The 26070-nt window shown below is 42.5% G+C and overlaps 1 protein-coding gene across 2 annotated transcripts; it reads left to right on the forward strand.

The window, feature by feature from the left end:
- The first annotated feature begins 1280 nt into the window (after nt 1-1280).
- Srpx2 (sushi repeat containing protein X-linked 2) lies at nt 1281-24398 on the forward strand. Of its 2 annotated transcripts, XM_052170666.1 has the most exons (12): nt 1281-1647; nt 1814-1865; nt 3286-3499; nt 7968-8048; nt 16121-16312; nt 18344-18520; nt 18791-18917; nt 19646-19767; nt 21137-21316; nt 21629-21762; nt 22765-22886; nt 23874-24398. In XM_052170666.1, the coding sequence occupies exons 2-12, from the start codon at nt 1818-1820 to the stop codon at nt 24052-24054; spliced, it is 1578 nt and encodes a 525-aa protein (XP_052026626.1). In that variant the 5' UTR covers nt 1281-1647; nt 1814-1817; the 3' UTR covers nt 24055-24398. The 2 variants fall into 2 exon arrangements, with proteins under 2 accessions (XP_052026626.1, XP_052026625.1); XM_052170665.1 differs by lacking the exons at nt 1281-1647; nt 1814-1865 and adding an exon at nt 2353-2446.
- Nucleotides 24399-26070: the final 1672 nt, after the last annotated feature.

A 26070-nucleotide genomic window follows, 5' to 3' on the forward strand; every position in this document is an offset into this window, starting at 1 on the left:
TCTATTCTAGAAAATAGAGTCCCCACTCTACTTTCAAGGCTTTTTTTATGATTAGGTGCATTTAATTAGGGTGGCCTGCATGAGCATGAACGGAGAGCTATTTATGAGTTCCAGCAACTTACCAGTGGCTGCAACACTGAAGACTATGACTTCTGCTCCCCAGAGACCATTAAGTGACCCTTCAGGGTGTGTGGTTGGTAGATGGGACCTAACAACCCCCTTCCTTATCTATAATAGGACGTCAGTGGGCACTGTCATACAGGTCTTGTGCATGTAGCCACTGCTGCTATGAATTCATGAGTACAATAGTGATGCCACATCTAAAAGATAGTATTTCACAGAAACTGCTGATTCTTTTTAAAGACACAATGTAACCATTCTATCCCAGGCTATCCTGCAATACACTCTGTAGTTTAGGCTAATCTGGAACTCACAATATCCCTGCGTCAGACTCCTAAGTGCTGGAATGACAGGCCTATAGCATCAAACCCACCTAAACTGACTCTTCATGAGATAGAAATGTTAACTATGAGTAGGCCAAGGGTGTAAGGTAGTCTACACTATGTAAGAATAATGTTGTTGCCAGGCAAAAAAGACAAAGAAAGCTTGCTTCCTGTGATGAATAGCCCTCCATCCAAGACCACTGAAAAACAGCTTAGCAATAGAGATCGCCTTGCCATGAATAGATCATTTAGATTTATTTAAAGAGCCTTTCAGAAAAGCCTCCCTAGGCATACTTTCTTTCCATTCATGGTGTGGGAAATTAATCTTAATTCTTCAGGCAAATACTTGGTAAGGAAGGGGCATGCTTCCATGGTAGAATGCTCACATGGTATGCAGAAAGCCCCAAGTTTGATGCCCTACACCTTACACACGTATGATACTGTTTTGGTAGACATAATCTTATCAGAAAGTTATAACCAAATAGAAAAAAAGAAGGTGGGTGGGTAGAAACATGGGTAAGATCTGAGAGAAACTGGAGGAGGGAAAAATATGATCATGATGTATTATATAAAAAAATTCTTAAAGATCTATAACAAAAACTTACGTCATTATTGGGAAAGTTTCCAAGTGTGTCTGACCCTGTATTATACATGTGACAAAGCAATTGTGAATTTGAGAGGAAAAAAAAAAGAAGAAGCATAGGAAAAAATCTCGGGGAAAGCTAAAGTCAGCTACATGTGTCCCCTCTCCGGTGCTGGGGAAACTCCCTTTCTTCCAATCCCGATGTTATGCTGAGTCATAAAAAGTAGTGTTCCTCAGAACACATCTCTAGAAGTCCTATGCTAGTCATTACTCCCCTCAGAGCTTGAGACCAGTGACATTCACACTTCCCCTCTTCTGCAGCAGACAGCACCAGCTCCTCTAATCCTCCTCCTTCCCCCTCCCCCAAACTCTTTTTCTTGGGGAGTAACAACTATAGCTTTGGGGATAATATAGCTTTAAGACGACTTTTGGCAAATGTAAATGTCCTAACATCTGGGCAGTGTTACCAGAATCCCGGAGGCCCCGACAGACCAGGAGCCACTGGTTCTAGGAATGTTAAAGTAGAAGGGCTTTTTTTCCCCCTGACTGATGAGAGGAGCAGAGAGCAAGGAGAAAGAGGAGAGATGAACGAGACCACAAAAATCATAAAATAAAAAGCAGGTAAGTACACTGCACTTAATTCCTCAAGCCGAACTGCCCCACTTCACAGCTGTGGAGAGGTCAAAAGACTCGGGACTTAGATGATAGAGCTGGAGGTCGGGGGAAAGAGATTTTTTTTTTTAAATGAAATTGGATCATATGCTGTTTTCATTTGTGCTGGCTGCAGATGCATGTTCCTGCTCTTTTCTCAGCTTCCAGTAGAAGGATGGCTCCCTCCGGTGAGTCAAATTTTTCAGTCTGAGCTTGGGGAAGAGGTGGGCAGGAGAGAAGTCATAGGCTTAATAAGAGTATGGGGGCTGACACAGGAAAACCTTTATTCCACTGCAAAGGCGTTGGTTTGAGGCTGGATATGGGAGAAGGGTCAGCGATGAGTTCATTTCCCTGGCTCCTGTTTAAATCTGTTTGTTGCAACTTGGTGGTTTAGTCAATCTATTTCCTTTATCTCCATCAGAGTTTCTTTTCATGATAGCATCTGTACTGCAGCTTTCCACTTTCTTAAGCCCATTCCTTACTCTTACTTTCTTCTCTCTCTCCTACTTTATAGACACTCTGGATCTAAAATCAAGAAGTAATGACTTGGAAAATGATTTTTTTTTTACTTAATCCCATGTCCCTTTTAGGACTCTGCTATCTTTTTTTTTAATTAGTTAATTAATTTTATTTTTTATGTTCCCATGTCTGAGACTGGCTCCCTCTCTGAGCATGGCATTGCATGGGAAACATGTGGATGAATGCTCGCCGAAAGATCCAGTGGCTATTGTACACTGATGAGCAGCAAGTTGTAGCAATGCTACTTAAGGTGTGTTTGTCCAGTAGCACTCCAGAATTCTCTTACCTCATCTTACTGCTGCAAAGATTTTCCCAGAAAGGAAAATGAGATAGCAATAGGAACTTGGTCATACTCTCCTGGTGGGTACATTGGGTGTGTCCTCTTCAACCTCTCTGTCTTCCTCCAGGCTCAGCAGGGCAAAGCTGGAGGGGTAGGCTGGACTTAAAAGCTAGAAGGAACTCTCAAACCACTAAGCCTCAAAACCCAGAGCTAAGAAGAGAACAGAGCAATAGTTACTACTTACGAGACTGGAGAAGGAAAACACCCTGTCTTATCTAATATGAAGTTAGTAATAATGATGTCAAAACACTGATTTTTCCCTCTGTGACAGGCAATAATGTACATACTATTTTTCTTGTTGTATAGGTAAAGTACAGAGGCCTAGAGAAGTTACCTAATTTGCTGATTTGTCACAGTATATCCATATCTGCCTCACTCTAGTGCTGAAGAACTTAGGCCATAGATACTAATGCTTCTCCAGACTCCTGCTTAAGAAATACTGAGTAGCCACGATCCCTAAGTAGCAGCTTTTGGATTCCCAGATTCCCTCCTAGTTCTATGTGACTTTATGTTAGTATTTTCCTGATCTTGGAACTTTAGTGTCTCAAGCTGTGACTTGGACCATGCAGTATTTGCAGTTGGTGGCCCCAGAGTACACTGGGGATTACTTCCTTATAATACCCTTCTCTTCCTGCTGGGAGAAAAGGGGAGCATAAATCCCAAGAAGTCTTATTATGCTTTGAAGCAGGAAAGGTTTATGGTCCAGATAACACAACTGGAATTGATGAATATTAAAATCTTCCTCACAGATCCCATATGCCTGCTTCTTCTCAGTTTTGGGAGTTCATAGCTGGTTCTGCTCTGAAAGGCATTCCCCTTTTCCTGGTACTTCTGGCTGCATAGCTCTAGTCTTGTCTTCAGAACAGTCCCTGTCAAGGATGATGACTGGTCCACTGACTCAAAGAGGTGCTCTCTCACTGCTGCTCCTACTAACACCAGCAGTAACACCAACATGGTATGCAGGTAAGTTCTGTGAGCTGTTGTCCATTCCTTCTAGGAAGGTTAAGAACAATGGGAAGACTTAAAAGGGGGAAGAACAAGATGACAATGAGAGAGCCTTAACTTGGGCCCAGAGAAAAACTGATAAGTAGCAATGAACATGACCAAATATTAGAAGGGGCTGCCAATCAAGGCCCATGAGGCATCCTAGCAAGAACTACCTGACAATAGGCTGTAACACACAAAGGAAAGAGGGAGACAGCATGGCCTTTGAGGCAATGCTACCTTGTTTCTTTCTTGCTTTTTTCTTTTTTCAGTTGCCCTTTTCACTTAACTTCCTGACAACAGTGGGGATTTTAGGTTTGACTGTGTATTTGGTTGGTTTGTTACATGCTTGCTTTCTACACATGGGATTGAATTTAAGAGTCTCACAAATGTTACCCAAGCTCTCTACTGCTAAACTTGATCCACAGTCCAATGAAAACTCTTTAGAAGATGCAATTTTTTAATCAACCAAAGCTTTATTAATATTAATTCATTCTTTCCTGAGTCAACCATCCTTGTGGAAACTACAAAATAGGAGTCAGACCATGTAAAAAAAAAGGGGGGGGGGGAGACAGGAAGTCTACTAAGAGGGAATAAGAATTCTTCAGACTTCCCCTTTCTTTCTCTCTTCCTCCCAGGGTTTATCAACAGGATTTGTATAGCCGGGTTTTTTTTTTTCAACAGGGTCAATGACAAAATACAGATTACATTTGATTTAGGATCCCCTAGTCTCCGCTGGCTTGTTCCTTGAATGTTTCACGCCTCACCCCTGGGAGACAGAGTGAGCTGTCAAGAGTGGACTAAGGAGGAGAGGCGGGTAGAATGCAGTGGGGAACAAGAAAAGGGTACTGGACCACCATGCTGAGGTTTTTGATTGGGTTCCAGTGGCATTTCAAGTGCTAAGAATATTCTGTGGCCTGCAGTGTCTGCCCTCATAAGAACTGGAGAGAGTGGGGGAATGAGACAGTTCCAACCAATGGGGTTAGGAAAATATCCAGAGATGAGTAAATAACAAACTGCAACCACCACAGCCACAGTCATTGCAGCTAAAATTTTCCACATACCCCCTGCTCCTGGTAGAGGCCTTTGGCAGCAGCTCTGTTTGTCTGGAACAGCTGCATCCAGCTTTCAAACAAGTATGCGAGCTTCTTCCCCTCTTTGGCTTAACCTGGCTTTGTAGGGGGTAAAGCACAAGGGCCCACATTCAGCTGAAGAAATTCAAATTAAGCCCTTGGCAGAGCTCACACTGTTTGGGGTTAAAAGAGCCCAAGTCTTCTGGAGATAAATATGCAGCTGTTCTCCCCAAACACCCGCTGGCTTCAATTCAAGTACTGAAGACCAAAATCTACTCAAAAGACCACAGAAGTTAAGGGAGTGGAGACCCGAGGTTCAAACCCCAGTTTTGAACACCTGTATGAAACTCATTAAAGCCAGAGATGTTTTTCAGACCAGGCATTGAAAACTTCATGTGAGGTTCTACGAAGGCGGTTTGCAAATCAGGCACTCCCCAGTTCTACATCAATTACCCCTAGTCTGCTTGGGAGGAGCCCAGGCTGCTAAGGTCTCTGGCAGCCCTGTGAGCCTTCTTAGAAGGCTGCATGATGGGAGCTATTTGTAGTTTTCATGATTCTCCCCTTTAGTGCTAGCCCCCAACCCCGGGTTTGTGTCCATTTGCCCATTTGTTCCTTTGTTCATTCAACAACTAAGTGTTAAACATTGCCTATACCTCAAGGACTGTTTTGTTCTTTGTTTGCCTTTGTTCTCAAATGGAAATGGCACAAAGAAAGCAGCTAAGTGTGGACTCTGGGCAAGTGAGAAAAATGTGTCCAGGAATTCTCAACAGAGAGTGGGAAAATGTTACGGAATATTCATGAAGCTGAGTGGGGTAAAAATGTGTGCTGGAATATCTTCATCTTTCAGCGACTCAGACTGTATTTGTCATCAGAAGGCAGGCATTAATATGGCTCTTAACATCATCTTCAATTATCAAATATCTTTCCAACCGTATCTTTCTAAGGGCTGGGCTTAAAGGGTCCCACTTGGCTGTGGAATTTGAAGGAACCCAGCAACAGACCACACAGTAAAACAACCACTGACTGATGCAAAGAAACTGAGAATTGTTGCTCAGGAAAATGGAATGAGACAGGCTGTGTCCTTCTTTCCTATACACTACTTCATTATCCCAACATGTGCATAAAATATTCAAAAGTAGGCAACTAGGCCACCTGGGAAAGTTTAAGCGGTTATGTAGCCCAAGCACATTCCTGGTACAAAAGAAACCTAGCACTGGTTTAACTACCTCTGCACTCTGGTGGAGACTATAATTATGTGATTGAGTCTTCCCCTCAGTTTTCCCACATCCCCTGTAATTCTGGACTGGTATAAAATGCATGGTGGTCTACATCTCCTCACCCCACCCCATTGCCACAGGGAGGAAAATGCTACATTGCAAGATAGATTTTGACTCTTTATCCCTTCTGGACATAGTCAAAACCCTGCCTTTATTACCATTTGAATTTTAGTATCTGAGTCCATAGAGTTCAAACAGACCTGGGCTGGGAGGCCTACTCTGCAATGTGTTATCTAGGAGGCCTTGACAACTCCTTCTATTCCTCTGAGTCAGCTTCTGTGTCTTTATGTAGTAAAGCATTAATGTTGTGTACCCAGTCGAGATGGTATGGCAACATAATGAGCTACCATATGCTCTACAGATTAGGAGCTAAGTTGTCATTGTCATTACTTTATCCAGACATAGGCCTGTGACACCCTTCTTTCTCTTCTGGTGAACAGCTGTTTGTTCCCTGATGAGCATTTCTTCACAAGCTAGCTCCGTAATAAGAATGGGGAGACCCAATTCTTTAAGGAACCAAGCACATCTGGTCTCCTGTTTACAGGAGCTGTGAGGGATTGAGGCGAAAACTAAACTGAAACAGCTGACAAGGATTCCATGCTGCACAAACAAACCTCCCATGTGGGAACAAGACCGAGAGGGGACCTACCGAGGAATAAAGGGAAGTCAGAGAAACTGGAAGATGAAAAGAGCAAGTCGGGAGAGAAAAGGGGAAACCCTTTCCTTTGGAATGAGGGCAAACCAAGGAGGACATGATTTCATGAGGCAAACCTGAAATTTGATTAATCTCCATGTTTACTGAGTTGGACTAACACCACCACCATCACCACCACCACCACCATCCTGTCTGTCCATGACAGTCATCCTCTCTGTCACTCTCAGTCTCTGTGTCTCTCCTTCTCCCCCTCCCTCTCCTTCCCCCTTTCTCTCTTTTCTGCAGGAGGCCCTGTACCTCTGCCCAAGAAAAGGCCACAAGCTTGTGTTCTGTGTGTTTACATAGGACAAAGGGCTCCAGCTTTAAAGCCCAGCCCTGTCCTGTAAGCACGCCTTCTCCTGGAACTGGAGAGTTATTTTCAGACTGCAACTAAGCTGGCTGCCCTCTTCCTGCACATGTATGAGAGCTCAGGGGCATTAAAGAAGGTCTCCCGGAAACTTTGCTACGGAAAGAACTAAATTGTTTTCCAATTAGTTCATACTCATGACCAATTTCCTGCGTCTAGTGGAACACACTGTTTAGTCTCCCAGACAGCCGCAGACCCGCCACCACGAGGGACTGTACCACTTAACTGAATGGAAGAAGATAGACTGGGAATGTTTTCTAGTTCAGCTGCTCACTGCTAAAGCTCCTGACAGGAAGGAGAGGAAATTAGCCATTGCATTACACGGGTGAGGCCCTCGGTTCAATCAGTAGCACTGAGGAGGAAAAATCAAAATCAGAACAAACAGACAAAACCTTATTCTGACTTCTCTTTTTATTCAAGCCAGAAGAAGGTGCAGGTGAAAGGGTTCTTGTTCTCCTTTGCCCTTTAAGCCATCTGTCTGTCTTGGCGTACCTCCCTAGCAGTTACTATCAGGTGCTTAATATGCCCTGTAGGCTAGTAAGAACTTGAAATACTGTTTCCCTGTGAAAACTGTGTACAATGTCTGTCACTGGAGAAGATACTTAGGTGCTATTATTTCCTCAGAGCTGGGACAACAGTCCATCCCCAGATTTTGGCTACTCACCAAGACAGGGCGTGAGCTGCAGCAAGGGAATTGGGTGGTTTATAGTCTTAGATTGGCAGAATTGATATATGGTCAAGGAGTTCAATTATTTTTGTTTTGAAAGTTTTCTAGTACGACCAATGAGCCCTTACCACACCTCACCCCTCTGAGGTTGCTCTCAGTGTATGGCCTATGATCAAGATCACCCACAGTCATTCTGCAGCTTTACAAATTACTTGGCAGCTCTATCATGAAGTGTCAGATCCTAAGGAAAAGACAAGGGTGAGAGTACTGGGAAGTCCTTGAGTGAGAAATGAATATAAAATCATATTCATATAGATTCATATTGAAATTCATATAGAAATGAAATCTATATTTTCATCCTCATTCTAGGCTCAGGTTACTCTCCAGATGAAAGCTACAATGAAGTCTATGCAGAAGAGGTCCCTGCTGCCCGTTCCCTGGACTACAGAGGTAATTCTCACTGTTTCTTAAGCTCAGGAAGGATGTTTTTTGGCCTAAGATCTGGACCTTCCCAGAAACATCCTTGCCCATGTTTAGCTTATGTGTCAGAATTGAGCTCAGAGAATCATCAAGATCTATGATTTTCTTTGTCATTGGTTTGATTTTGCTTCTGTTTGCATTTAGGCATGTGCTCTAGCACTGAGCCCAAGTGCTCTTGTTTTGTTCATTTCTTTCTTGAGACAGGGTCTCAGTATGTATTCCTGGACAGCTTTGAACCTAAGATCCTTCTGCCTCAGACTCCTCAGTGCTGGCATTACAGGTGAGCACCTCCACACCCAGCAGGTGTGCTATCCTTTCTAATTACAAATTTGGTTACTGAATTATTGTGTGGTTTTACCTCCCTAGCTTGTAGGAGTCATTAAGTATGGACTGAGTATCTGTTCCATGCCTATTCCTGTGCAGGGTAAGCCTGAGGGAAATACTCAGGATATAACAGGGGGTTGCCCCGACCAAGGAGCTTGCACTCTGTTGGTTGTGAAATGAAAATAAAATTAACACATGTAGAATGAATAAGTGTGAAACTGTGGTAACCATAAATGAACTAGGAGTATAAGAATTCAGGCAAGAGGTCATTTGTGAAAGATAACATCCAGGATAGGCCTCAAAAACAGGGAGGTTGTTATGAACTAGAAAAGGTTATAGACATTTGCAAAGCAGATGGCCAAAGATATCAAGGGAAACCAAATTTACTACACTAAGAGACTAAGACGAAATCCTACTGACTTGAAGGGATGGAATATGGGTGGAGTAACAGAGAAGAGATTTGAATATCAAGAGTGAATGAAGTAGGGTAAGTCCCATGACTTAGGGGTCCTTCCAAGGAGAGTCAGAGAGAATGCTGAATAGTATTTCCTGAATTGATAGCAAGTTAGGTCAGGTGATATCTAATACAACTTTATGATTCTCTCTGCCCATGCTTTCCTGGGCACACAGAAGAGTTTATCTGTTACACTAGGAGCTCTAAAAAGTGGTCATGTGATTTTTACAGGGCAATGACAATGTAAAAGATATTTCAGAACACTGGGTTATTTTGTTTAGAAAATAAGGGGTATAAGAAGGAGAGCAATGTTACCTAGAAATATTTGAGTCTAGGGGCAAATAAATGTAGAGTAAGGATGGACCCCAGAGGGGCTAGATGTGTAGCCCAATAACAGAGTGAATTCATGGAGTATTGAAGGCTCTCCTATGTTTGATTCCCAGTGCCACAATAAAAGGATATATTCCACAGATGTTGTAAAGCAGATGATAAGATTGAGTGCACTAATGCCTGGAAGAATCCATTCTGAATACCAAGGAGGACTGTAAAAAGCATTTCAGAAAGATAAACTTAAAGAAGTATGCTAGGAGCTGGGGAGATGGCTCAACTAGTAGAAGAGCCTGCTGTGAAGACTGACAACCTGAGTTCAGTCCCCAGCACCACATGAGATAAGGACACACAGACACAGCATACTTGTGAGCACAAGCATGTCTGCATGTATACACAGACGCACACACACACACACATACACACACACACACACACACACACACACGAACTAATTTGGAAGGTTGTTGGGCAGATAGTTTAAAAAGAAAGTTTTGTGACTACCCAGCTTAATTGAAAGGGCTCTCTGAAGAGAGAACCAAGGTCAAGCTTTGGAAGGGATTGCTAGATATGCGTAGAAGAGAAAGATACATCAGTGAATGAAAGTTAGTGGTCAGTATAAAAGAAGACTGCCTATTGGGAATATTACAAAAGCTATAGATGAAAATTTAGGAATTTGGAAAGTATATGAGATCAACTACACCACATATTGCAAAGAGATCAAACCAAAGGATAGGGAATATTTTAGTTGCTGAGGTGGTAAATGGTGAGAAAGTGGTTCCAGTAGAGAAATTATCCAAATATGGGGTTCTTCTGACTTTCAAGCTATTCTTTGTCTTTTTACTGATAATGGTGGATAACTACTACCTCTGAGTGTAAATTCCCTGCTGCCTGTTTCACCATCCACTCACATATCTCCAGTTGACACACCACATTTTGAAAATGATAGTTCTCTCTTGATCTCTAAATCATATGGCCTTGAACTTCAGTCTCCCCAGTCTCTCAAGCAGCAGTAAGCTTATCCTTTTCTTCCTGGTTCCCCTTCCTCGGGTCCCATGGTAATTTCTCTATTCTGACCATAGTTGAAAGCCAAGATAGGAAATGAGGTGTGAGTAGTGATCATAGAGAGAAGGCTGGGATCTGAATTTTGGGCATCCTTGACGTAGCTCCAGAGTTCCAGGACGACATCTCTAGCACTGCTAGACACCCAGTTAGAGATGTCTAAAAGAGAATTCCTTTGTCTTTTCTAATAAAAAGTTCTACTGTAACCTGACTGTTCTACTTCTACTTTCTGGTAATCCTGACACCTTCCTCTTAGTGACTCAGACCTCCAAGTACCTTCTAATAACCCCAGCATGTTTAATTAACCCCCGTTCCTCATCATATCTTACTAGTCATTCACCAAGACCTATCATTTCTTTAATACATGGGATTTAGAATTATTATTATTATTTCAAACACAGACAAAGGCTATTGTTTTCTAATTAGATTCCCAGACTCAAGTCTGGCCCTGGGTGCTAGTTTGACCACTTTTTAAACCATTTCCCCTCATGAAATCTGTGTTTTAGCTAGGGTGGTATACGGGTTTCCCCAAAGTTGATTTAGCACACACTGGGCCTTCCCTCGCCAACTTGTCCTTGGTTTCTATTTAATGTATCCATCTATTTGGAGGGAGTGTCTACTATGTATCTCTTCTGAAATTAATGTTTGGTTTGTTTGCTGAGACTCACTCATCTGACCTTCATTATATACTGCGAACAGAATGGTTATTTAACAAAAGGAATAATGCATACTACTCCCACAGAAGCATGTGAAAAGCAAGTGGTGATGGTTAGCCTCCTGGGGACCCAAAATGAAAGAATCAGATACTAAAAAACACCAAATGTAAAAGGTATTTTGTTATGTGGTATTGTGAATTAAACTCAGGGCCTCGTGCAAATGTTCTACTACCCTGCCATACCTCCAGTCCCAGAAGTCCTTTGAGGGGTCTGGCATCCCCATTAGTACCCCTTACCTGCCTCACTGGTTATTTTTTAAATGATCCAAACGCCCTTTAAAACCCTATCTGCCACACAACAGCATTTGCTTAGGTGTCGAGTGTCTTTGGAACTTTGTCTTAGGTCCTAAAACAAACTAAGCAAGGTCATCAATGATGCATGGAAAGGAGTGGCCAGGAAAAGTACAACCCAAGGGCCTGGCCTCCCTTGTAATCCCTTTTGTGCCCCGTAACCATTTTCTCTGCAACTGTACCATTTAAAAACTTCCTGCAGTTTAGAGATGATAGCTCCAAACGGAAGTACTGGAAATAGATGCCAGTGTGTTTTGATGCTTGAAGATAGGGGAGACAATGGCTCCAACCCAGACACTGATTTAGAGAACACCATTCCTGAGAGTGGCCATTTCACATGTGGGATTCTAGTTGCTTCTCGCCACAGCCACATGGGGTTGCCTTATTATCTCCAATTTTACAGACCAGACAACTAAGCTCAGGAAAGGCTCACAGTGACAGAAGTTAATGAGGCAGAATGGGCATTTAAAGTGAGATCTGTCTGACCACAGAGCCATGCTTATCCCAAGTCTTGCATTAAAAATGGAATTAATTGGTTTTTTTAAGGTACAAAGAAGAGATAACAAGGAAAGGGGACAGTTTCCCTTATTTTAGGGAAAACTATCTACATAGTTTGATATTGTTTTCACAAAACTTCTGCCATTCTCTTATCAGGAAACCTGCCTGGAGACAGAAACCCTAGTTTGGAGGTGCAGCCTTAGTCTGTTGGGTGGCTAAGCAGTTACCCTACAGCTTGTCTCAGGCCTAAACAAACTAGTAACTGCCTGGGTTACCTCAGGTTTACCACAGAGAAGGTCTTTTGTTTGTTGTCAGATTTTCTTGCCCTTGTATGCCCTAACAAAAGAGCCCTTCTAGTTTGTTAACCCTGGACAAGCTGTTATCATGTGCCACTCATAGTACTAAGTGTTCCTTAAATGTTATTCCATTTAAATAAAGTGCACACTTGCTATGTTGTCATATGCAAAGATTTTGGAAACACATTATTCACTTCAAAAATAGTAGTTAGAACTGCATCTATAGGTCAGTGATAGAGCACTCGCCCAGCATGCATAAGGTCCTGGGTTTGATCCCGAGAACCACAAAATATAAAGCAGTGGTAGGAATACAATATGTTTGCGTATGTGTCAAAAAGAAATGAAAAGCAAGATGATATACAGGTTTGCATTGTATCTATGAACAAACTGTTACCATGGGCCTTTTGGAAGGGGCATGATGAGCATAGGCATATGAGAAGTACCGAGAGGAGACATTTTACTATGTAGCTAATTGCACTTTGGATTCTTGAAACATGTGGATGGATTAATAGATACTTCAAAGTATCTGCAGCTGCAGTGGCAGGTTTTATACTTAGAATAACCCATTTTTAGAATAGACAAAGCTTGGGGTTCCATCCTGTCCCTGCCCCTGCTCCTGCCCCTGCCCCTGCCCCTGCCCCTGCCCCTGCCCCTGCCCCTGGCTCTGGCCCTTACTTCCCAAGGAACTCTGGGAAAGTCACTTCTTCATCTATAAGGATGATGACTGCATACCTCACAGGACTACTGAGAGAACTATATGAGATGGACATGAAAATGGAAGAACAATTCGTAAACACAGAACTCAATATGATTACATTTCCCAGCAGCCATTTTACCATGCAGCATTGAGCCACAGCCTTGGTTTCAGTTGCAGTTTTTATGTCCAGTTGTTCAGCCAGTTATGACTCTCTTGAACCGTATTGTCACTTCTTTTGTATTTCTTCCTCTTAGCCACATCAATGGCATGGAAAGCATGGTATGCCATATGCCTCACTGATTTCCACACAACCTATCTAGCATCATTCCTGTTCTGCCAGTCCGGTGGCCCTGCCCAGAAAGGAAATCAGGTCATTCTGGAATAACTTGTTCTTGAGTGCTCCTCCTGGCTCACAAGCCTCACCTTGAAATGTTCTAGAACACTGTGCTATCAGTCCCATCAGTGGCACCAGGCTATACTACCTAGAGACCACCTCCTCCCTTATTTGAAAAATGAGTTTGTGGTTTTGCCCCTTTCCTGTCTTCCAACATTCTGTCCTTATGCCACAATTCTTCTGGGCTAGCAAATTTTAAAACGTCATATATACTGTGTGTTGAATGACTCCCTGCTATCTCTGTACTCTCACCCTCACTGCTTCCGTAGTCCCTTTGGTCCCCTTAGATACCTAGGATTCCTAAGCTTCCAGTTCTACCTGCATGCCATAATTCTCTACATCTGTATAACGTCTAGGAGCCACAAATATGAAAAAAAGTGTGATATTTGTCTTTCCGAGACCAGCCCAGCAAGCTTGAGCTTATTTACAGTAGCTGGGCTTCTATCGCTCTCTTTGTATTGATTCTGAGCTCTGTACCTCTGGCTTCCATTTTTGTTTCCTCTACCAGTTTCAATCTGGTTTGTATTTTCCTTGACAGAATATGGGATACAAAAAAAAAAAAAAAAAAAAAAAGAACAGGCATGCTTTTGAGATCCCAGGCTCCCGTGTAAGTCTCTGTGATATGTGTTGTGGCTTGGTAATTACCAGCTCTGCACAAATCTAGCACTTAAGCAACATTACGTAATTTGGAGATGCTGTCTCCAGATGGCAGACCTACCATTGCCGCTGACTTAAACTAATAGTGGAAGCCCGAAGCATCGTACTGGTTGGAAAATAGTTTTTGCTGTCATCTATCTTTATTCTCCAGATGCATGCAAACAGAAGCCCTAGCCTCTCATTGTTCCTTGACCTCCTGGGGTAATGTGCTTTGGGTAAAAGTTCCCCATATCCTTGTCCTTCTGATTTGAAAATCAAATAAACTTATATGGTCCTTTTTGCCTTCCAAATTCTAGGCAAACAGATCTGTGCCATGCTGTGTGGATAAACTTGTGCAGGCCACCATCCAGTTGTTTCTTTGTGTCCCTCTAAACTCTGAACCATATGGAATGAGGAGTACTGGTACACACACCTGTAATCCCAGCACTCAGGAGATTAAAGCAGGGAATCATGAGTTTGAGGCCAGCATTGACTGTATAGCAGACTCCATCTCAAAATATAAACAAGAACATGGAACCAGCGGAAGAGTCAGCTATTTTGTTATGAGTAAGCCATCTTTAGGATAGAACCACCCTATAAACTTGTGTGTTCAGTACCGAACTGGCAGTAGACTTTCAGTCCTCAGCAGTCTGCTTTGAGGTAATGATCCTGTTCTCTCTCTAATGTACATCTTCCAGGGTTTTAAATTTGCATACAGCAGAATGCACTTTCTGGTGTACAGTTCTCTGAATTTTGACTAATGCATAGATTATCTCCTCAGAAACGTGTGCCAGGCTGTCACGTTGCAGTTCTCCTCTGTCTTTCCCTCTGACATGGAACTGTACTCTATACCTTGGATATTGCCTGTGTGCTTGCCATATAATGGAGTCTTGTTTCTCTAGCTTCCAAAAATATACTTAGAATTCATCTGTGTTGTCACCTGTATCAGCACATTATTCTTATACATCTTCATACAGAGATAAACCCATTAGCTATGCTGTTCACACACAGAACCAATTATTGACAATTACAAGTAGAGATAATTCAAACATTAGCGTGTAAGGCTGTGTGTGGACTCAGGTCTTTATTTCTATTGAGTAAACACCTTGAAATGAAGTTGCAGGGTCAACTTTCTTTACAAAGGAAGTATCTAACTTCTGACAAACTACTATTTTCCAGTGTGCCATTGTTTTTCTATTTCCCTAAGCAATTTGTAGTTCTGGTTTCTCTCCATCTTCTTTAGCACTTTGTATTATCATTCCATACATTAGACATCCTAAGGGGTTTATTAACGTTATTGCCCTGAGGTTTTACTTTGCATTTCTTTAGTGACTAATGGTGCAGAACATATTTTTCATATGTTTATTAATCATTCATAAATCCTCTTTAATAACATATCTCTTTGTGTCTTTTGTCCACATCTTCACTGTTGAGTTTTGAAATTTATTTCTATATTCTATTCACTAGTCTTTTCTGTGGATGTGATATGTGGTTTGTAAATATTTTCTCCTGGTTCTTACATTTTCCTTGAACTTATTCATAGAGCAAAAGTTTTTACCCTTGAAAATGTCCAGTTTATTGACTTTCTTTAATAATTTATGCTTTTGGTATTATTTCTAAGACTTCTTTGCCTATCTTTGAATCCCAGAGATATTTCTAATTTTCTATAAGGTCTGTTCCTTTTGTTTCCAATGTAAATCTACTGTCAATTTTGATGAAATTTTTTGAGTAAGGTGTGAGGTTTAGGTTTTAGTTCTCTTCCTCCCCTGTTTCCATTTTTGTACCTGAAACTCCAATTTCTCTAGTGTCGTTTGCTTTGAAAAGCTGTCTTTTCTCCATTGAATTGTTTTGGCACCTTTGTTCAAAATCATGTTGACCTAATTAACCCTTTTTCTGGGATCTCTATTCTGTTCCAATGAGTTCTGTTTCTTCCCTTTTGACACCAGCACATGTTTTGCTGTTGTTGTTGTTATTTTTATTTATTTTTTAGTTGTATTTTCCATTACAAAATTTCTCCCTTCCCTTTCCATATACCCCTCCTTACTCTCCTACAAATCTATGGCTTCTTTATCAATCAATTGTTATTGTATGCATATATGTATTTATATGTACACACACATGCATGTGCACACATACACATTCCTAAATATAAGTCTATTGAATCCATATAATGTTACTTGTGTGCATGTTGTCAGAACTGACCTTTAGGGCACGGGATGAAAAATAAGTGTACTCTTCCCTGGGGAGGGCCACCTCTCCTCCTGCCGGCTTTGCTGAGCTGCCTATAGTTACTATTTGTGTAAAGTTGACTACTGCTCTTCTAGCTTACTTTTCTTCTGCTACTACAGTCCCCCGATGGTGTTACACATTGAATATCCAGGATGGAGAAGCCACATGCTACTCACCAAGGGGAGGAAATTATCACAGTAGCCTAGGCACACGTTGCGAGCTGTCCTGTGACCGGGGCTTTCAACTGATTGGGCGGAAGTCGGTGCAATGTTTGCCAAGCCGGCGTTGGTCTGGAACTGCCTACTGCAGGCGTAAGTTGCATGTGAGCATATATGGATATGTGTATGAGAGAGAAGTTAGTGAGAGAGAAGTTAGTCTGCTGGCCATGGAAGGTATATACCTGGGAGTTTGACACTGTGAAAGTTGGTAGCTAACTTTCCATAGGCCTCCAACAGAGCCTTTTCCTGACATTGTGGTTTCTTTTTCTCTGTATGTGGTGGTTACTGTCCAAGTAATGTGGATATTTAAGTCACAGCCAGTCCCTCTGACTCATAAAACCCAGAAATGTGTGTGGGAGGACAAGACTTGGCCATGAGGAACTAACTGATCTAAGCCTGGGCCACTTCCTGGAGCTTCCAAGGATGTGTTCCAGACTCCTTCCCACTTGTGGTCAAGTGTCACAATCTTCTTAGCCTACAGTCTTAGAGGTCTTGCCAGTAAAACTGATGAGACATCTGCTAGTCTTCATTTTCTTCTTAAAGTAAAAAGAATCCCCAATAGCATGATATGGGAATACAAATACACACATATCTTGAATTCTATCTCACTTCATCTCCCAAACCCCTACTTCTTATTCAAACTCTTCAGCATTTTGGCAGCAAAAGGCTTTCAATATGTGGTCAGCAAACACCATTGGAAGGACATCAAGTGCACAGAGTGCTACAGGAGCTCGATCAGCTCCTCAACTACCTTTAGGTTGCTAATAGGCTAAGGGGACAGGAACTTAAATGTGTGCACATGCGTGTTGCCCACCTGTATGCATATGTGCTGAGAATTCAGAGATAGATGAGCTTGATGAGGAAAAAAACTATGGAGGAGAGAAGAAGGTGGATGGCCAGAAAAGAGCCACTTCTGTGACCCTTCAGGCCATGATAAGTAAGTTGCTTTAGGGCTTAAATCTCATCATTTTCAAAGTGAATTTGAATTGAACTGACAAAAAAACAATACAAGGCTATGAATTATAAATATAAAACTAGTCAAGAGCATAGAGATGTATCCATTTCCATGAGGTGGCTATTCCAGTTGAGTCCTGTCTTTAGCATGGACCTTCCTCATAATTGAATCTACTGTTTTCACTGTTTCATAATCCTGAGAAAATGGATTCATCTGAAGAGACCTAGCTTTCTCCTTGCTTCTGGTTTCAAAGGGGTCATTTTTGGGTGTGTTTTTTTACATCACAAATGCAGGGAGAAAGAATCAGCTCAGCATCAAGTTTCACTTAGTCAAGTAGAAAAAATGAACAGAGCCTACATACAGTTTTTCTTAAATGTCCTCACATTCAAACTCTATGGAAGACTTAGATAAGCTAAAAAATGTGAATGGCTTACTTCTCTCAAATAGCAGTTATCCAAAACAATCCAAGACTAATGATAGGCTCACAACTATTCTATGCTAACAGTCTTGAAAGCACACATATTCCACTTTTATTAACTATCACCATGCCCTCCAGACAGTGGCCTGACTTAAGTGGGCTGAAAGCCAACTGACTGTGACATCTAAGTGAGCCTTGGCTTAACAGTGTATACAGCCAAGGAACTTTAAACATGCCTTAGGGCATATAACAGTTGAAGAAGATCCAGCATCTAAGGAGCAAGAAACAAAAATGAACCATTGCTGAGGCTTCCCTTAAATTGTCCTGTGAGGTAAATGTAGTTCATTGATTAAAAAAAATAAAAACAGTAAGACTCAGAGAGTTGACGCAATGTCTCTAAGCCAGAGAGCAAGAGGTAAAGGTAGGATGCAAACTGAGGTCTTATTTTCATAATCATGCACTCAGACAACCGATTTGCTTTTTTAGACCCCACTCTCCATCCCACTCAGATTACTCTTTTATTTTGTATTATGAAAATAAAACAAGCAATTTGACAATTTGAGGGAAAGGCAGTTTCATAAAAAAAATGTTAAGGGCAGACTGGGTGAGATTTCTATATTCTCTGTTAAATATAACAACCTCCCCTGCTCCCCCCCCCCCAACCACCACCACATACACTGTGGTAGACATTCAGGCATCCCCTCCAGATAGTCCTATAGGGTGCTGAACTTGCTGTTTGGTTATCTCTTAGAGATGAGGTGCCATGCATTGCCCTTCATCACCAGTGGCACCTACACCTGCACCAATGGAATGCTGCTTGACTCCCGCTGTGACTATAGCTGTTCTAGTGGCTACCACCTAGAAGGCGATCGCAGCCGCATCTGCATGGAAGATGGGCGATGGAGTGGAGGCGAGCCTGTATGTGTAGGTAAATGCTGGTAGCTCCAGTTACTCTGCTACAAAAGGTGATCTGGCATTGTGTTGACAGAAGATGTGGAATTCTAATCACAGAATTATTTTTCACTATGACAATCCAGAGTGGGCATAGCATTATTGCCTATAGAGCCAGGCTCCGTTCCCCTCTTTCCTAGATAAAGGTGAACTTTTGTTCTTTTACCTACCCAGTGGTGTGTAAAATTGCTTCCACAAGGGAAGACAGGGCATCTATAAATCCACATTTGTTTTTTGACATCCACAGACATAGATCCACCCAAGATCCGTTGTCCTCACTCTCGTGAGAAAATGGCAGAGCCAGAGAAACTAACTGCTCGAGTATACTGGGACCCACCCTTAGTGAAAGATTCTGCTGATGGTACCATCACCAGGTGAGCTTGAGTCATGCATGCCTCTTGTGTCCCCAGTAAATTCTCCAGTTCCCCAATGTGGTTCTGTTGTCCACTTCTTCCCTCTGAGTGTCCAGGCATTGTTATATACCAGGTGGGGAATGATGAAGCAAAGTCCTAAAAGGGTGAGTCAGCAGGATCCTAGTCCAGCAGTGAATTAAGCGGGTGGCAGGGGGGAGTCTTCTCGGAGGATTTCAGTGTTACAGATCTTTTAGGCAACATTGAGTGAAACATCTCTCTTAGACAGTATTCAAAGGAACAGTTTATATTCTTTATTTGGGGTGAACAAGAACTATATAAACCTTGAAAAGTGGGAAAGTGTTCTTTTTAGGGTGAAGGCTTATTGGCTGAGGCTTAAGGTTCTGAGATACCTCATTTGCATGGAGACACAATTCCGGAATTTGAGCCTGTAACTTCACCAAGGATTAAGTGACAGTTCTCAGGTAGAGTGTGGGGGCTGGGCTCACCAGATGAGGTAGAGAAGAGGAAGCCCTGCTGGGAAAGGGAGTTCTCTATTTTGCATGGAGCTCAGGGGAGCTATCTAGACATGGTAGACTATGACCTTTAAATAGCAGGATCTTCCAACACCCCACTGTGCTCACACAATCAGACAATACAGGTTGAGCCTGAAGAAAAGATGTACCTCAGATCTCAATTCTAACTATCTTTCCCTTAACTGTTCAGTAACTCCTTCACCTTGTCTCATATAGGGTGACACTTAGGGGTCCAGAGCCTGGTTCTCACTTCCCTGAAGGAGAGCATGTGATTCGTTATACCGCCTATGACCGAGCCTACAACCGGGCCAGCTGCAAGTTCATTGTAAAAGTACAAGGTAAGAAGAAAAGAAAAGCTCTTCACTGTATACACTGTTCAAATTCCTGCTCTGCCCTGACCTGCAGAAACTCATGACAGCTCTTTCCTCTTTTTTATATTGGGGGAAAAGCCAACTTCATCAAACAGACTTAGTAAGACAACCTATACTACATTGGCATAAAATTGTTCTAGAAATCTTGGTTCTCCAATAAGACTTTATTGTCCTTCTAAGTCTAGAGACAATTCACAGTCTACATCCATTTCTTTTCTTAGTATTAAAAATGATCAAGTCTAATTAGTTGTTGCTGCTTCTATCTACTGAAATGAAAACACTAGTGGCCTGGTGGCCCCCTTCCTCTTTGCTTCTGGTTACATAGTTTCACTTCGTTTTTTGTCATCTTTAAAATAATTCATGCTTATGACTAGACATTTGAAAAATAAGAAAAAAATAATAATAACCAGGTAGAGTAGAAGCACATGCCTGTCATTCCAGCAGGGGAGGCAGAAAGAGGAAAGCAAGCTCAAGGTTAGCCTGGGCTAAGTAGCAGGATGCTATCTCAAAACTAAAATTAAAACAGCATATAAACAGAATAATTTATTACACCCATCTTCTAGGGCTCATTGTTGTAACATCTTAGTGTTTTCCTTCTAGTCTTTTCTCTATACATACCTACAATGTATAATTTAAGCTCACTCTTTCCATTTTCCATTAAAACACAAGTAATATCCCCCATGTTCTTTGATACTGCTACCAGAAATATTTTTAAGTACAACATAATAATTCTGCTCTAAATCTGTATCTAAATCTGTATTAGTTTAAACAGTCTCTCAGTCATGGACTCATTTAACTTATACACTATTAAAAGTAAGTCTGACCAAGTATGGTGGCACATACCTGTAAGATTTGCACTTGGGAAGCTAAGGCAGACCGTGAGTTTGGGGACCTCTTGCCACCCCACCCCCCACCCCCTAGAGAATCCTTCTCCACCTGTGCTATATTGATTGTGAGATCAGGTCTCAAAAGAAAGAAAGTCATTCTTCAAGTTGGTCATATTTACACTGGTTATCTATAAAAGTCTACAAACATAGATGACAATATTCTCTTTTATACATTTACAGTCATCTGATGACTATGAATGCGTGTGTGTGTGTGTGTGTGTGTGTGTGTGTGTGTGTGTGTGTGTAAAGACTAGGAACCTGGGTTTGCATGTCAAATTTAATTCCTTAGTGAAGAAAATTGTATCTCCTTCTGGCTATTGAAAACACAGAAAAATCTATTCATGCAGAGCATCTCAAGTCTCTTGTCCTAGAAAGTCTAGAGTGGACCCTATAGCCCTTCCTGACTATGAGAGATATCATAATCCTTAACTTGACCTTCTCCCTGGCAGTGAGACGCTGCCCCATTCTGAAACCACCACAGCACGGCTACCTCACCTGCAGCTCAGCGGGAGACAACTATGGTGCCATCTGTGAATATCACTGTGATGGTGGTTATGAACGCCAGGGGACCCCATCCCGAGTCTGCCAGTCAAGTCGACAGTGGTCAGGATCACCACCTGTCTGTACTCGTGAGTGAAACTAGGAAAGGAGTGACTAGGCTTGTGGCCCAGGGGCACTGTGAAAGAACTCCTTCCATTGTCTAGGGGTCAAATATCAATGTGTGTGGTATGAGAATAGAGATTCTGAGATAGGTCTATCTTAAGGGCCAACATTCCCCCAAAGAATACTTAGACCTCAAAAAGAGAAGTATAAAATATTCAAGTTTCCTTCTGGAATTCACCTCAGGGAAGGGAGGGCGAGGGTGTACTGGAGTAGAATGCCTTTGGGGGATGAGGAAGGGCATGTTCCATGTTCCGACTGGCCATCTGCTTCTGTTCTAGCTATGAAGATTAATGTCAATGTTAACTCAGCTGCTGGCCTCCTGGATCAGTTCTTTGAGAAACAGCGACTCCTCATAGTGTCCGCTCCTGATCCCTCCAATCGATACTACAAAATGCAAATCTCCATGCTGCAGGTGAGAACTACTGCCACAGGATGCCTTAGTAAAAAAGAGCTTACTCTGTGCAACATAAAACCTACATATTCCTACATTTTTGTGGATAGTATTTGATTCATTTTATCATTAAGTATGTTGGACACATTTTAAACAGTGTTTTTGTGGGACAGTTAGTTAAGTATGGTGTGTATGGAAAAGTTGGTAAGTGTGACATGGTAGATGTATCTCGCAAGGAACTGGGTGTAGCTGGGAATGGAATGTAGAGAGGCTTGTAAAACAGCTGTAGTCTAATGTAAATATTAAGAATAACCTACATGTGTGTTTCCAAGGAATTTCACTTGTATAATAAGTGTTGGGTAACTGCCACACAATGACTGCCATGCTTTTACACAAATACAACTAATTCTCACAACAACCCATGATGTATGTACTATTTTTTGCCCCACTGAAGACTTGAAGGAACTGAAACAGACAGATTGGGTGACTTGCCCAAGATCACTAGCTGGTAAGTGGTAGAGCTGGGACTGAACCCGAGCTGTCTAGCTCCAGGTCGGTGCTGTCTATCACCATCAGTACCTAAGTGCCGTGATAGCAATATCGCAAAGGAAAGCAAGGAAGTTGCATGGTGAATTTCCCTGATAAGTGGGAGAGATAGGGAGGGAAGGAAAAGACTGATAAAAAAAATACCAGACCAGGTGGCTGTCAAGAATTGTTTCTCTTTTCTATTCCACATTGTACAACACATTTCAGACAGGTAAGTAGAATAAAGGCAACACTTTTGTGAAGCCAGTACTTCAGGAATGAGAGGGAAGAGGTTGTACAAACCTCATAGTACTGTGATCACTTGATAATGAGATTGTGTGATCATTGCAGAAAACCCTTCCTTTCCCATGATGCCTTAATGGAGTCAAGGGAAGGGGGTTAGCCAAGCAGTCTAAGAATGAAAATACAAAAGGCTTTTCTATTTAATGTGTTCTCTCTCTCTCTCTCTCTCTCTCTCTCTCTCTCTCTCTCTCCCAGCAATCCACCTGTGGACTAGACCTACGGCATGTGACCATTATTGAGCTGGTGGGACAGCCACCTCAGGAGGTGGGGCGCATCCGGGAGCAACAACTCTCAGCGGGCATCATTGAGGAGCTCAGGTGCAGGCAGTGGCTGGGTGGGGCAAGAAGCTGATATAGGACAATAGCAATCAAGAGCAGGGCTGAGGAGGCAGACCTAAATTAGTGTCTTGGTGGCATTTCTTGTGTTTGAACTCTTACAGCTAAATAAGGACAGTGATTCTCATTTCTAAAGGAACTAAACAGAGCCTTGAAATACACATAACCAGGCTCAAAGCACAGATCGGGGCTTTCATAAAGGCACCTCAGGTGACTTTGAAGAGCCACAACTGAGAGAGAAAGAAAGACACAAAAGATTCCACACCAGACTAGAATCGCTAGGAAGCTTCTCATCTCATTGCCTATGAGCTCCTCTGTTTACTTCCAGTCTCCAAAGGAGAAAAAGGCATCATCTTTGGTCACTGAAATTTGAACCGTATCTATCTGTCCTTCATGAAAGAGAAGGTTATAGGTAACAGGTGGTAGAAGTTGACTTTTCTCATTATCTACCCATTATCAGCCTTACAGTTCCCCCAGTTATGCTCAGGTCCAATAAAGGCATCAGTGTTCTCTGAGAAATAATACCTACCTCTAGGATTCAGTTTCAGTGGGGACAGAAAAATTCAGGGCAGTTAAAGAGACTAGGAAATACTAAGGAGGGAGATTTGCAGCTATGGATGGAGGAGTTAAGCATGATTTGCTAATCAACCTTAGAGCTCCTAGGTTTGATGTGCATGCAAGTCATAGGTTCTCCAGTTACATGCCTCCAGGATCTGCTCCATGAAGGCTGCATATAATGTGCAATGTTCTTGTTTTAAGTGGAAAACATAGTGAAGAAATAACAGACTAGGGTTAGGAGGGAAAGCTAGACATAAAAGGCTACCAGGACTAGGAATGCAGCAGAAAAATAAGCAAAAAGGATTGGACATGGGGGGGGGTGGTGGTGGAAGGAGGAAGGGCAGAGGGGAGTAATACAGTCTTGTAAGACTTGGAGGGAGGTCTCACTCATCTCTGAACTGCTCTGTCTAGGCAATTTCAGCGCCTCACCCGTTCCTACTTCAACATGGTGTTAATTGACAAGCAGGGTATTGACCGGGAACGCTACATGGAACCTGTCACCCCTGAGGAAATTTTCACATTCATCGATGACTACCTGCTGAGCAACCAGGAACTGGCACGGAGAGCAGAGCAGAGGGACATATGCGAGTGACCTTGAGCCAGGCTGTGGCTGAGGCAACTGTCCTAGGAGGCTTAAACGGAGGAGGAAATGTTTGCCCTGCACTGCTGGGAGCAGACCTCGAGTGGGGCGTGGGGGGCGCAGTGAGGTTTGCCAAATCTAGGACAGTTCCAGACATCATTTTAGGACAGAATATTCATTTCCCTAAGCAAGTCTCCACTTCGGGTAGCACTGGAAGAGCCTATGAAAGTAGGCAGGGACTGAGGATATGCCCTTGGCAGTGAGTTGTAGATAGAAGGTCTTCTTCACCTAAAATGGAGCCTCTGCCTAGCTTCCCAAAGGCTTTCGGATAAGTAAACCCTAAATTCATTTCTTTACTGTGTTGTAAATGGTTCCTCTATCCTATGGTAACAGCAGAGGGCAGCATCTCGACAGACAAGCAGGACACTTTGAACAAGTATAAATAGATTTCCCTCACAGTTAATTATGTTAGGAGCAGGAGAGTGGGATTAGGATCTACAAAACATTTTTGAAACTGCTTGTCATTTCCCCTTCTAGGATGTTGGGCTTAAAAACAATGTTGCTTGAACCATTTCTCCATCAAGAGATAGAAAAACATTTTCTCCAGAGGGAGTTTGGGAAGCAACCACAGCACCATGTTCCCTCCTAGATGCTCCAACTAGCTTGTGGGCAAGAACTTCTGCTTACTGAGGTGTTTTAGTACCCTGGTGATGGCCTGTCCTTAGAGACTTCCACAGTCCATGAACAAAATTACCTCTAAAAATTGTGGAGATGGCTCAGCTGGTAAAATGCTTGCCTTCAAGCATTGAGACCTGAGTTTGACCCCCAGAACCCATGGAAAACAGCCAGATGTGGTGGTGTACACTTGGAATCCCAGCAGAGAGGTAGAGATAAGCAGATCTGTGGGGATCACTGCTCAGCAAGCTGAGTCTAGTGGTGAGTACCAGGTCACATGAGAAATGCTATCTCAAAAAACACGGTAAATGGCATAAAAAAACAAAACCCAAACTGACCTATGATCTCTACACACACAGGTACACATATGTGAATGCACATGCATGCACACACTCACACCACCACCACCACCACCACCACCACCACCACCACCACCATCACCAAACAAATGGATAACTTCATGAATTAGCTTCTTCTGATACCCACTCTTAGGAAAAGGGCGCAGCACAGGTTGCTACAGTAGGTCAAGGTGAGGAACAAGACCCGAAAGTAAACTGTTAGGTTGGACTTTTGGGAAATGAGACACACAGATCCCTGCTCTTCTGTTCTTCCTTATTTTGCTTTGCCTTGCACCCTTCCCCCACTCCACCCCCACTCCCTACTATTGTGTGCTGGCCCTTAAAGCCAGGATCTTTTGATTACCAAGCACCGCTGCTGGGGCACTTCCTGTGTCATTCAGAATGTTTCACTAGTGTTTGAAACAAAACCTTCTTCCCTTGCTTTTGGTGGGGGCCACAAGGTCAAGGCTCAGACACCCTGACCTGCAGCTTTCTCCTGGGAATCCTTGGGCAACTAGAGACAGCAAACAGGCTGGCTGGGGAGGCAGAGATAACAATACTCTAACACCTACTATGTGTCAGGTGTCATTGTGAAAACATTGTAAACAAGGAAAATCTATTAAGTCAGAAGTCTTCGCAAGAGCCCTAGGAGGTAGGTGCTGCTATTAGCTCCTATTACTGGTGAAGGAATTGAATCCCTGAGAGGCTAGGCAATATGCTAAGACCCTAACAACTAGTAAGTGGCAGTCAGGTATAAACAACAGCAACCAAGCTCCACTTTGCCAACTGAGGAGGAAGGAGCAAAATGAAAGGCTCTCAGCCCAGGAAAATTCCTCCTTAAAGCAGAGTGGTAAGACATAAATCACAAGCCTGAAGCTTATGCACAGAGTCAGCAGTGAATCAGAGAGAAGCAATTTTAACTGGGGTTTTAGTCGAAGTCTCAGTTTTAAGAGGCAAGGCAAGATGTCAGTCAGCCAGTTGCCTCAAGGAATAGAACATCAAAGAAATGATCAAA

The sequence above is a fragment of the Apodemus sylvaticus genome, chromosome X, assembly GCF_947179515.1.
Source record: "Apodemus sylvaticus chromosome X, mApoSyl1.1, whole genome shotgun sequence".
NCBI classification, from domain to species: Eukaryota; Metazoa; Chordata; class Mammalia; order Rodentia; family Muridae; genus Apodemus; species Apodemus sylvaticus.